General features: G+C 38.1%; 1 protein-coding gene across 1 annotated transcript; it reads left to right on the top strand.

The window, feature by feature from the left end:
• Positions 1 to 941: 941 nt before the first annotated feature.
• On the top strand, positions 942 to 13,628 carry LOC133645522 (glucosamine-6-phosphate isomerase 2-like; the record flags this gene model as incomplete). The annotated part of the gene is made up of 4 exons (XM_062040360.1): positions 942 to 1,152; positions 4,716 to 4,900; positions 8,380 to 8,554; positions 13,243 to 13,628. Coding segments are annotated over 4 exons (630 nt in total), but the record flags the coding sequence as incomplete, so codon positions are not given.
• Between the last annotated feature and the right edge of the window lie 1,020 nt (positions 13,629 to 14,648).

Below are 14,648 nucleotides of genomic sequence, written 5' to 3'. Positions count from 1 at the left end.
TCAGCCTACAGCTTCGAGCTCGGAGGCTTCTCAGTCGTCTGCTGGATGGCAGCAGTCTGAAGAAGCCGTGTGAGGGGTGTGTGATGTCGCCTGCCACGCGGAGTGCTTTGCGTGACAGGCGTGTGTTGTAAATGTCCTGGAGGGAGGGGAGGGGGGCACCGACGATCTTCTCAGCTGCCCTAACTGTGCGCTGCAGCGTCCTGCGGCAGGACGCCGTGCAGCCTCCGTACCACACAGTTATGCAGCTGGTCAGGATGCTCTCAATGACGCCCCGGTAGAAGGAGTGCATGATGGAGGCTGAGGCTTTTGCTCTTCGCAGTTTGCGGAGGAAGTAGAGGCGCTGTTGAGCCCTCTTGGCCAGTGATGCAGTGTTGGTTTTCCAGGAGAGGTCATCTGTGATGTGCACACCCAGGTATTTGGTGCTGCTCACTCTCTCCACCACCGCACCGTTGATGGTCAGAGGAGGGTGCTGGGTGTGCGCTCTCCTGAAGTCCACAACAATCTCCCTTGTTTTCTCTACATTGAGAGAGAGATTGTTGTCACCGCACCATGTGGCCAGTTGGCTCACCTCGTCTCTGTAAGCCGGTCTCATCGTTATTGTGGATGAGACCTACCACAGTTGTGTCGTCCGCAAACTTGACGAAGAGGTTGGTGCTGTGCTTCGGCGTGCAGTCGTGGGTCAGCAGGGTGAAGAGAAGGGGGCTCAGCACACATCCTTGCTACATATTTGCTACCTATCTCAGTTTGGAATCCATGTTTTGGTTCATTTGCATACAGATCCATATCGAGCTAAGAGACAGCGCACTTACCTGTGTAAAAAAAAAAAAAAAATGTAAGGAGGGGGACCTTAAACGCTGGTTTAGTGTGGCTGATACAAGGTTTAGGCTAAATGATGATTGGTTTAAGGAGTTATGTGAACAGGGTCTAACATTGCTTGACCTTGTAACGCCTGGCGCTCTCCTCCTTCAGGTCTACCTCGTGCTCACCCCGAGAGCTACCACTCCTACATGTGGAACAACTTCTTCAAGCACATTGACATCGACCCCGCCAACGCTCACATCCTGAATGGGAATGCAGAGGACCTGGTAGCAGAGTGTCAGGCCTTCGAGCAGAAGATTGCAGAAGCTGGAGGGATACAGTTGTTTGTTGGAGGTCAGACTTTTCTTATTCACCTATACATATATATTTTGTATCTTATTCACGTATACTTATATATTGTTTATCTTTCTTATTCACGTATACATATATATTTTGTATCTTATTCACGTATACTTATATATTTTTTATCTTTCTTATTGACGTATACATATATATTTTTTATCTTATTCACATATACTTATATATTTTTTATCTTTCTTATTCATGTATACGTATATATTTTTTATCTTTCTTATTGACGTATACATATATATTTTGTATCTTATTCACGTATACTTATATATTTTTTATCTTTCTTATTCATGTATACATATATATTGTTTATCTTTCTTATTGACGTATACATATATATTTTTTATCTTTCTTATTGACGTATACATATATATTTTTTATCTTTTTTATTGATGTATACATATATATTTTTTATCTTTCTTATTGACGTATACATATATATTTTTTATCTTTTTTATTGATGTATACATATATATTTTTTATCTTTCTTATTCATGTATACATATATATTTTTTATTTTATTCACGTATACATATATATTTTTTATCTTTCTTATTCATGTATACATATATATTTCTTATCTTTCTTATTGACATATACATATATATTTTATCTTTCTTATTGATGTATACATATATATTTTTTATCTTTCTTATTGACATATACATGTATATTTTATCTTTATTATTGATGTATATATATATTTTTTATCTTTCTTATTGATGTATACATACATATTTTTTATCTTCCTTATTCATGTATTCATATATATTGTTTATCTTTCTTATTTATGTATACATATATATTTTTTATCTTTCTTATTGACGTATACATATATATTTTTTATCTTTTTTATTGATGTATACATATATATTTTTTATCTTTCTTATTCATGTATACATATATATTTTTTATCTTTCTTGTTGACATATACATATATATTTTATCTTTCTTATTGATGTATACATATATATTTTTTATCTTTCTTATTGACATATACATATATATTTTATCTTTATTATTGATGTATATATATATTTTTTATCTTTCTTATTGATGTATACATATATATTTTTTATCTTTCTTATTTATGTATACATATATATTTTTTATCTTTCTTATTGACGTATACATATATATTTTGTATCTTATTCACGTATACTTATATATTTTTTATCTTTCTTATTCACGTATACATATATATTTTGTATCTTTCTTATTGACGTATACATATATATTGTTTATCTTTCTTATTGACGAATACATATATATTGTTTATCTTTCTTATTGACGTATACATATATATTGTTTATCTTTCTTATTGACGTATAAATATATATTTTTTATCTTTTTTATTGATGTATACATATATATTTTTTATTTTATTCACGTATACATATATATTTTTTATCTTTCTTATTCATGTATACATATATATTTCTTATCTTTCTTATTGACATATACATATATATTTTATCTTTATTATTGATGTATATATATATTTTTTATCTTTCTTATTGATGTATACATATATATTTTTTATCTTTCTTATTGACGTATACATATATATTTTTTATCTTTCTTATTGACGTATACATATATATTTTTTATCTTTTTTATTGATGTATACATATATATTTTTTATCTTTCTTATTGACGTATACATATATATTTTTTATCTTTTTTATTGATGTATACATATATATTTTTTATCTTTCTTATTCATGTATACATATATATTTTTTATTTTATTCACGTATACATATATATTTTTTATCTTTCTTATTCATGTATACATGTATATTTCTTATCTTTCTTATTGACATATACATATATATTTTATCTTTCTTATTGATGTATACATATATATTTTTTATCTTTCTTATTGACATATACATATATATTTTATCTTTATTATTGATGTATATATATATTTTTAATCTTTCTTATTGATGTATACATATATATTTTTTATCTTTCTTATTCATGTATTCATATATATTTTTTATCTTTCTTATTGATGTATACATATATATTGTTTATTTCTTATTTATGTATACATATATATTTTATATCTTTCTTATTGACGTATACATATATATCTTGTATCTTTCTTATTTACGTATACATTTATATTTTTTATCTTTCTTATTCATGTATACGTATATATTTTTTATCTTATTTGTTATTATAACAAACAGCTCTTATGATACATTCAACATATATTTGTTATTGCGCTCAAACATTTTTATTAGAGCACTGAAATAACACAGCATTAAATAAGATAGTGAACATCTTCTCTTTTAGTAATAACTTGTAGGGTTGTACGGTATACCGGTACTAGTATAGCATCTCAGTACTAATGGATCAAAAACGGTACTATACTCTGTTTGAAAAGTACCGGTTCCCCATATTTTTTTTTAACGGGCGTGTCGTCGTCACGTCATGACATTGCTGGTTTTAGGAGCAGAGGAGCATGTTTGGCAGCGCACACACACAGCGTACTTACAAGCAGACACAGTGTGTAGACAGAAAAGGGAGAATGGATGCATTTTGGTGTAAAAAGTAAAGATAAAGGTGAAGTTATAACACTGAAACACCCTCAGGAAGAGCTGCTTTAAGACATGCGGCTAACATCCATCCTCAGTGTTTTAGCTACTTCTAAATCACTAATCCTGGTCTCCATGGCGACAAATAAAGTGAGTTTCTTACAATTATTATTATCACTGGAGGATGAGGACTATCTAAACATGCTTAACTACACACCGTAGGAGGATACAATAGTTCACCGGCGTCACAATGTAAACAAATGCCAAATATTGTAAAAAAAACCAAAAAAACACTATTTTACAGTAAAATGTTGTGAAAGTGAAGTTTTTACTGTAAAATTTCAAACAATTGATATAATTAATAATGAAATCCAGAGGCAAATTCATACATTGACTGTTACAAGCGGCCCCTCTGATGGCAGCCATGGCTGCCATGTGGCCCTCAGTGGAAACCAGTTCCACCTTCCTGGACTAAATGATCGCCGCCATTGGCTGACATGCAAAGCCAACGTGTGTGCGTTTAATTTAACCTCTAAAGGCTTAGTGGCCACATGCGTGGACAGCACCTTTTAGCTCTTATTTCCAAAATGATGTACACTACTGAATTGGGGTCTTATGGCCACTTATGTGGACACTTATACTGCCATCTGGTGGTGTCAGAAGAGTATAACATACAATGGAATTTGGAAACAAAAAAGTGTAAAAATAAGAATTAGCATGTTACTAAATATGAAGTACACGTTTGTGTACTTATGGACTAAGTACATCATATCAAAAGATGATCCTTAGTTTTTATTCTAATTAGGGTCCAATAAGCCCAAATAGCAAAGAGAAATGAAATAACCAAACAGCTTGTGTGTTAAGAGGTGTATGTGTTATGCGGGGTGTAGTCGCCGTGCAAACAGTCAATGAAGAAAAATGACAATTGTTTAGAAAGGAGATCTTTTCCCCCCTTTTTTATGTGCAGCCCTCGTTACTACTCTGTTCTCTGCCTAGGCATTGGACCTGATGGCCACATTGCATTTAATGAGCCAGGATCCAGCCTCGTCTCCAGAACCAGAGTGAAGACCCTGGCCAAGGACACCATTGTGGCCAACGCTCGCTTCTTTGGCAACGACCTCGCCAAGGTCCCTACCATGGCTCTCACCGTTGGAGTCGGGACCGTCATGGATGCCAAGGAGGTCAGACACAAAACACATTCATGAAGTTTGCTTCTTTTATGAATTTATTATGGGTCTACTGAAAATGTGAGGGTCAAAAGTATACATACAGCAATGTTAATATTTGCTTACATGTCCCTTGGCAAGTTGACCTGCAATAAGGCGCTTTTGGTAGCCATCCACAAGCTTCTGCTTGACCACTTGACCACTAAATTGCTGCAGTTCAGCTAAACGTGTTGCTTTTCTGACATGGACTTGTTTCTTCAGCATTGTCCACACCTTTAAGTCAAGACTTTGGGAAGGCCATTCTAAAACCTTCATTATTATGATCCAGAACCTTCTATTTTTGAGCCTGAACACAAAGAGGATGAGCAATACGTTTTAGAAGCCGAGTGCTAAACGGATGCAGCTTTATTGTGATGCTATAGCGTTCACAGCATTGCTAGGTGCTAAACATACAAGCTAACCATAATAAAACAAACATTTACTGTACAATTTCCACTCTCGCTGGGAGGCCGACCGACGGCACGCTCACATAGTGGGGCTTGGATGAAGATTCAATCGCAATCCTCACGAAGGGTTAAAAAAAAGGAGCGTAAGCTAGCATTAGCTCACTGCTATCAATGTGCCACTAAAATGGGCCATCTGCGTTAGCGCTTATTATAACAATATCACTCATTTTTGGAGGATTTGGATGACCCTAAATCTTTTGACTCAATTATTAGCTATTTATTTACCATTTCAGATTTGTACAAAAAAACAGCCAAGCTTCTGCTTGAAATTTTGACCACTCCTCTTGACAAAATTGGTGTGGTTCAGCTAAATGTGTTGGTTTTCTGACATGGACTTGTTTCTTCAGCATTGTCCACACGTTTAAGTCAGGACTTTGGGAAGGCCATTCTAAAACCTTCATTCTAGCCTGACTTAGCCATTATTTTACCACTTTTGACGTGTGTTTGGGGTCTTTGTCCTGTTGGAACACCCAACTTTGGGAAAAATGATGATCCAGAACCTTATATTTTTGAGCCTGAACACAAAGAGGATGAGCAATACGTTTTAGAAGCCGAGTGCTAAACGGATGCAGCTTTATTGTGACGCTATAGCGTTCGCAGCATTGCTAGGTGCTAAACATACAAGCTAACCATAATAAAACAAACATTTACTGTACAATTTCCACTTTCTCTGGGATGTCGACCGACGGCACGCTCACATAGTGGGGCTTGGATGAAGATTCAATCGCAATCCTCATAAAGGGTGGGAAAAAAAGTAGCCGCCGCTCGCCGTCTTTTTGTGGTTTTTTTCGCCATCTCGGGTGATGCCAAAGTAAACCTGTCTCTTGGTCCATGGCGACATGTGTCTACTAGCAGGTGAGATGCATGAATTATAATCTACAATTTACTCTAGCAAGTTTCAACAATAGCAGTGTAAGCTAGCCTTAGCTCACTGCTATCAATGTGCCGCTAAAATGGGCCATCTGCGTTAGCGCTTATAATAACAATATCACTCATATTTGGAGGATTTGGAGGACCCTCGATCTTTTGACTCAATTGTTAGCTATTTATTTACCAATTAAGGTTGTTAAAAAAAAAAACAGCCAAGCCTCTGCTTGAATTTTTGACCACTCCTCTTGACAAAATTGGTGCAGTTCAGCTAAATTTGTTGGTTTTCTGACATGGACTTGTTTCTTCAGCATTGTCCACACATTTAAGTCAGGACTTTGGGAAGGCCATTCTAGCCTGATTTAGCCATTCCTTTACCACTTTTGACGTGTATTTGGGGTCATTGCCCTGTTGGAACACCCAACTTTGGGAAATATTATGATACAGAACCTTATATTTTTGAGCCTGAACACAAAGAGGATGAGCAATACGTTTTAGAAGCCGAGTGCTAAACGGATGCAGCTTTATTGTGACGCTATAGCGTTCGCAGCATTGCTAGGTGCTAAACATACAAGCTAACCATAATAAAACAAACATTTACTGTACAATTTCCACTCTCGCTGGGATGTCGACCGACGGCACGCTCACATGGTGGGGCTTGGATGAAGATTCAATCGCAATCCTCACGAAGGGTTAAAAAAAAAGGAGCATAAGCTAGCATTAGCTCACTGCTATCAATGTGCCGCTAAAATGGGCCATCTGCGTTAGCGCTTATTATAACAATATCACTCATATTTGGAGGATTTGGATGACCCTAAATCTTTTGACTCAATTATTAGCTATTTATTTACCATTTCAGATTGTTAAAAAAAAAAACAGCCAAGCCTCTGCTTGAATTTTTGACCACTCCTCTTGACAAAATTGGTGTGGTTCAGCTAAAGGTGTTGGTTTTCTGACATGGACTTGTTTCTTCAGCATTGTCCACACGTTTAAGTCAGGACTTTGGGAAGGCCATTCTAAAACCTTCATTCTAGCCTGACTTAGCCATTATTTTACCACTTTTGACGTGTGTTTGGGGTCATTGTCCTGTTGGAACACCCAACTTTGGGAAAAATTATGATACAGAACCTTATATTTTTGAGCCTGAACACAAAGAGGATGAGCAATACGTTTTAGAAGCCGAGTGCTAAACGGATGCAGCTTTATTGTGACGCTATAGCGTTTGCAGCATTGCTAGGTGCTAAACATACAAGCTAACCATAATAAAACAAACATTTACTGTACAATTTCCACTCTCGCTGGGAGGTCGACCGACGGCACGCTCACATAGTGGGGCTTGGATGAAGATTCAATCGCAATCCTCACGAAGGGTTAAAAAAAAAAGGAGCATAAGCTAGCATTAGCTCACTGCTATCAATGTGCCGCTAAAATGGGCCATCTGCGTTAGCGCTTATTATAACAATATCACTCATATTTGGAGGATTTGGATGACCCTAAATCTTTTGACTCAATTATTAGCTATTTATTTACCATTTCAGATTGTTAAAAAAAAAAGCAGCCAAGCCTCTGCTTGAATTTTTGACCACTCCTCTTGACAAAATTGGTGTGGTTCAGCTAAATGTGTTGGTTTTCTGACATGGACTTGTTTGTTCAGCATTGTCCACACGTTTAAGTCAGGACTTTGGGAAGGCCATTCTAAAACCGTCAATCTAGCCTGATTTAACCATTCCTTTACCACTTTTGAGGTGTGTTTGGGGTCGTTGTCCTGTTGGAACACCCAACTGCGCCCAACCTCCGGGCTGATGATTTTAGCTTGTCCTGAACAATTTGGAGCTAAACCTCCTTTTTCATTGTCCTATTTAAAGCAGCAGTTCCATTGGCAGCAAAACAGGCCCAGAGCATAATACTACCACCACCATGCTTGACAGTAGGAATGGTGGTCCTGGGATTAAAGGCCTCACCTTTTCTCCTCCAAACATATTGCTGGGTATTGTGGCCAAACAGCTCACTTTTTGTTCCATCTGACCACAGAACTTTCCTCCAGAAGGTCTTATCTTCGTCCATGTGACGTCATGAATAATGACACAACATATACAGACCAGACTGTGTTCCTATTCCCAGGTCTTGATTCTCATCACCGGCGCACACAAAGCGTTTGCTCTCTACAAGGCCATAGAAGAAGGTGTAAACCACATGTGGACAGTCTCCGCCTTCCAGCAGCATCCGCACACCATATTTGTTTGTGATGAAGATGCAACACTGGAGCTACGGGTGAAAACTGTCAAATACTTCAAAGGTACGACTACGGACACCATTCACTACCTGGATTGCATTTATTTCACCACTTGCTATGTGCGCTCTTGATGGAACATGTACAAAACCCAAAAGCAGTGAAGTTGTCAGGTTGTGTAAATGGTAAATAAAAAGAGAATACAACAAATCCTTTTCAACTTATATTCAATTGAATAGACTGCAAAGACAAGATATTTAATGTTCACACTGACAAACTTTGCAAATAATCATGAAGTTAGAATTTAATGGCAGCAACACATTGCAAAAAAGGCATTTTTACCAGTGTGTTACATGGCCTTTCCTTTTAACAACACTCAGTAAAGGTTTGGGAACTGAGGAGACACATTTTTGAAGTGGAATTATTTCCCATTCTTGCTTGATGTACAGCTTAAGTTGTTCAACAGTCTCCCTTCTCATATTTTAGCCTTCACACATTTTCAATGTCTGGACTACAGGCAGGCCAGTCTAGTACCCGCACTCTTTTACTATGAAGCCACGCTGTTGTAACACCTGACTTGGCATTGTCTTGCTGAAATAAGCAGGGGCGTCCATAATAACGTTGCTTGGATGGCAACATATGTTGCTCCAAAAGCTGTACGTACCTTTCAGCATTAATGGTGCCTTCACAGATGTGTAAGTTACCCATGTCTTGGGCACTAATACACCCCCATACCATCACACATGCTGCCTTTTACACTTTGCGCCTATAACAATCCAGATGGTTCTTTTCCTCTTTGGTCCGGAGGACACCACGTCCACAGTTTCCAAAAACAATTTGAAATGTGGACTCGTCAGACCACAGAACACTTTTCCACTTTGCATCAGTCCATCTTAGATGAGCTCGGGCCCAGCGAAGCGTTTCTGGGTGTTGTTGATAAATGGCTTTGGCTTTGCATAGTAGAGTTTTAACTTGCACTTACAGATGTAGCGGCCAACTGTAGTTACTGACAGTGGTTTTCTGAAGTGTTCCTGAGCCCATGTGGTGATATCCTTTACACACCGATGTCGCTTTTTGATGCAGTAGCGCCTAAAGGGATCTAAGGTGTGTAATATCATGGCTTACATGCAGTGATTTCTCCAGATTCTCTGAACCTTTTGATGATATTACGGAGCGTAGATGGTTAAAATCCCTAAATTCCTTGTTGAGAAATGTTGTTCTTAAACAATTTGCTCAGGCATTTGTTGACAAAGTGGTGACCCTCGCCCCGTCCTTGTTTGTGAATGACTGAGCATTTCATGGAAGCTGCTTTTATACCCAATCATGGCACCCACCTGTTCCCAATTAGCCTGCACACCTGTGGGATGTTCCAATTAAGTCTTTGATGAGCGTTTCTCAACTTGCTCAGTCTTTTTTGCCACTTGTGCCAGCTTTTTTTAAACACGCCGCAGGCATCAAATTCCAAATGAGCTAATATTTGCAAAAACTAACAAAGTTTCTCAGTGTGAACATGAAATATCTTGTCTTTGCAGTCTATTCAATTGAATATAAGTTGAAAAGGATTTGTTGTATTCTCTTTTTATTTACCATTTACACAACCTGACAACTTCACTGCTTTTGGGGTTTTGTAGATTAACTTGTTACTTTGCGCTTCAAATATTGCGGCGTCACCACATCGCAGCATTTTGTTTTTAAAGCAATTTTTGGGCCTAAATTAAGCATTTTCAAGCATAAAAATGGCTAAATAGAGCAAAAATAGTAGTATTGGCCACTAGAGGGCACCAAACCAACCAGAGCGCAGTGTTTAATATCAAGGCCACTGATTGGCTCAGCCTCAGGAGACAATTCTACATTGGATTAAAATATTTTAAAGGTGTTATTTCATGTCTAGAAGGGTGTCATAATATTGACAAACGTTATAGGTGGGTTTCAGTCACGTGACCTGGAGGCACTTCTGGGTTTTATGCAAAGTCTTATCAGGCTAATGTTTGTTTACTTGCACCCGTGCAGATTTAGGCTTGATTTGAAAGGTTCGGCGGCAAATAGATAAGCCATCAGAAAAATAGTTTTAAAAAAGACGTCACTGGTGCATCGCCAAGTAACGCACTTGACTGACATAACGAGTGTCATGCTGCTGTGAGCGTGATGTTTGCAGTTGATTTCCTGCTACATTAGCGTAAAATATCAAATAATAATATTGATCTCATTCACGTAAGAGACTAGACGTATAAGATTTCATGGGATTTAGCGATTAGGAGTGACAGATTGTTTGGTAAACGTATAGCATGTTCTATATGTTATAGTTATTTGAATGACTCTTACCATAATATGTTACGTTAACATACCAGTTGGTTATTTATGCCTCATATAACGTACACTTATTCAGCCTGTTGTTCACTATTCTTTAGACATTTTAAATTGCCTTTCAAATGTCTATTCTTGCTGTTGGCTTTTATCAAATACATTTCCCCCAAAAATGCGACTTATACTCCAGTGCAACTTATATGTTTTTTTCCTTCTTTATTATGCATTTTCGGCCGGTGCGACTTATACTCCGAAAAATGCGGTAATTATAGTTACGCGATTGCAGATTCGGGCTGCAACTAGTGATTAGTTTGATAGTTAGTGATTATATCTTAACGGTTAGTCGACTAATCGGATAATTAAGCGTACACATATTTAAAGGCTCCAGTTTTTCCATCGACTTCTAAATGCGGCTTTAAAGGCCTACTGAAATGAGATTTTCTTATTTAAACGGGGATAGCAGGTCCATTCTATGTGTCATACTTGATCATTTTGCGATATTGCCATATTTTTGCTGAAAGGATTTAGTAGAGAACATCGACGATAAAGTTGGCAACTTTTGGTCGCTGATAAAAAAGCTTTGCCTGTACCGGAAGTAGCGTGACGTCACAGGTTGTAGAGCTCCTCACATCTGCACATTGTTTACAATCATGGCCACCAGCAGCGAGAGCGAGTCGGACCGAGAAAGCGACGATTTACCCATTAATTTGAGCGAGGATGAAAGATTCGTGGATGAGGAAAGTGAGAGTGAAGGACTAGAGGGCAGTGGAAGCGATTCAGATAGGGAAGATGCTGTGAGAGGCGGGTGGGACCTGATATTCAGCTGGGAATGACTAAAACAGTAAATAAACACAAGACATATATATACTATTATTATTTTCAGTGAAGGTATAGGATAGGCAAATACAAGCCTTGGCTTCAGCCTATTCCTTTTTCGGTCATGCTTTTTCTTTTCTTTTCTTTTTGTGTGTAAATGTGTATGATTGTTATATATTCATAATTTGTACTGTACTGTCACACAAAATGGTTATTGGTTGAGGGTTGATTATATGGCCGAAATAAACTTATTTCATTTATTTCATACTATATTAGCCACAACACAACCAGGCTTATATTTAATATGCCACATAACAAACACCTCCCCCTCCCGTCCATATAACCCGCCGATACAACTCAAACACCCGCACAACACACTCAATCCCACAGCCCAAAGTACCGTTCACCTCCGCAAAGTTCATACAGCACATATATTTCCCCAAAGTTACGTACGTGACATGCACATAGCGGCACGCGCGTACGGGCAAGCGATCAAATGTTTGGAAGCCGCAGCTGCGTACTCACGGTAGCGCGTCTCAAAGTCCTCCTGGTAAGAGTCTCTGTTGTCCCAGTTCTCCACAGGCCAATGGTAAAGCTTGACTGTCATCTTTTGGGAATGTAAACAATGAAACACCGGCTACGTGTTTGTGTTGCCGCAGCCGGCCGCTAATACACCGCTTCCCACCTACAGCTTTCTTCTTTGCTGTCTCCATTGTTCATTAAACAAATTGCAAAAGATTCACCAACACAGATGTCCAGAATACTGTGGAATTTTGCGATGAAAACAGACGACTTAATAGCTGGCCACAATGCTGGCCCAAAATGTCCGCTACTATCCGTGACGTCACGCGCAAACGTCATCATACCGAGATGTTTTCAGCAGGATATTTCGCGGGAAATTTAAAATGTCACTTTATAAGTTAACCCGGCCGTATTGGCATGTGTTGCAATGTTAAGATTTCATCATTGGTATATAAACTATCAGACTGCGTGGTCGCTAGTAGTGGCTTTCAGTAGGCCTTTAAGTTCTTTTAGACATGAAATGTTACATGATGTTGGTGGCGTACAACCTCTTGGTCACAAATGGTCATAAAAAGGGAATTTTCCCACATCTTTATTTACACCAATTACATATAGGGCTGATAAGAGTAGCGATTTGATAAAGAATATCGGTATCAATGAAATACTACCAATATACATCCCTAGTCCTGTATGAAAGGTGTTCTTAGATGACTTGGTGCTATATAGAAAACACAAATAACATTTGAGTTCCCCCCTGATATAATGTGTGTGTGTGTGTGTTACAGGTCTGATGCATGTCCACAATAAACTGGTGGAATATAATGTGTGTGTGTGTGTGTGTGTGTGTTACAGGTCTGATGCATGTCCACAATAAACTGGTGGAATATAATGTGTGTGTGTGTGTGTGTGTGTGTGTGTGTGAGTGTGTTACAGGTCTGATGCATGTCCACAATAAACGGGTGGAATATAATGTGTGTGTGTGTGTGTGCTACAGGTCTGATGCATGTCCACAATAAACGGGTGGAATATAATGTGTGTGTGTGTGTGTGTTACAGGTCTGATGCATGTCCACAATAAACGGGTGGAATATAATGTGTGTGTGTGTGTTACAGGTCTGATGCATGTCCACAATAAACTGGTGGAACCGCTGCTCAGCATAAAGGAGCAGTAAGAGTTGAATATTGTTACACGCCTACTCAACAACGACATGTTTACCAGGTAACCTTTGAAGGGATGATCACATGTTCAGTGCCACGACCCACAGGGGTCTGGAGCACACCATACCCATACCCTACCTGCCTTGTGGACAGATGTTACAGTACATAGTGGACCTTGACTTGTGGGCAGATGTTACAGTACATGGTGGACCTTGCATGCAGTTACAATTGCAAGGCACTAGATGGCAGTTGGAACAAAGAGTAGCGTGTTAAAGAGCCGCACATGGCCGGTGTCAAGATGTCCTAATAAAGCCAACACAACTGAAGATACGTTTCTCTTCTTGAAGTTGATATTAATAATAATAATAATACATTTTATTTGGTGTAGCGCTTTTCAGGGTGCTCAAAGACGCTTTACAGGATAAAATTTAATAAAAGTAGTACGTAGTAATACATAATAAGTTAAGTTAAAGTACCAATGATAGTCACACACACACTGGCTGTGGCGAAATTATTCCCTGCATTTTGACCCACCACCCTTGATCACCCCCTGGGAGGCGAGGGGAGCAGTGAGCAGCAGCGGTGGCCCTCATTTATCATTTTTGGTGATTCAACCCCCAATTCCAACCCTTGATGCTGAGTGCCAAGCAGAGAGGTAATGGCCATACTTGCCAACCTTGAGACCTCCGAATTTGGGAGATGTGGGGGGGGGGCATGGGGGTGGTTTTGGGGGTAGCGGGGGGTGTATATATTTTCAAGTATTTCTTATATATATACACTAGCGTTCAAAAGTTTGGGGTCACATTGAAATGTCCTTATTTTTGAAGGAAAATCACTGTACTTTTCAATGAAGATAACTTTAAACTAGTCTTAACTTGAAAGAAATACACTCTATACATTGCTAATGTGGCAAATGACTATTCTAGCTGCAAATGTCTGCTTTTTGGTGCAATATCTACATAGGTCCATTTCCAGCAACTATCACTCCAGTGTTCTAATGGTACAATGTGTTTGCTCATTGGCTCAGAAGGCTAATTGATGATGAGAAAACCCTTGTGCAATCATGTTCACACACCTGAAAACACTTTAGCTCATTACAGAAGCTACAAAACTGACCTTCCTTTGAGCAGATTGAGTTTCTGGAGCATCACATTTGTGGGGTCAATTAAACGCTCAAAATGGCCAGAAAAAGAGAACTTTCATCTGAAACTCGACAGTCTATTCTTGTTCTTAGAAATGAAGGCTATTCCACAAAATTGTTTGGGTGACCCCAAACTTTTGAACGGTAGTGTATATGTGTGTGTATATATATATATATATATATATATATATATATATATAAATAATCCGTTCATGAATGA

This window comes from Entelurus aequoreus, unplaced genomic scaffold (genome assembly GCF_033978785.1).
Source record: "Entelurus aequoreus isolate RoL-2023_Sb unplaced genomic scaffold, RoL_Eaeq_v1.1 HiC_scaffold_405, whole genome shotgun sequence".
In the NCBI taxonomy this organism is placed as follows: domain Eukaryota; kingdom Metazoa; phylum Chordata; class Actinopteri; order Syngnathiformes; family Syngnathidae; genus Entelurus; species Entelurus aequoreus.
The sequence above is the reverse complement of the archived record's forward strand: the minus strand, read 5'-3'. Positions and strand labels throughout refer to the sequence as shown.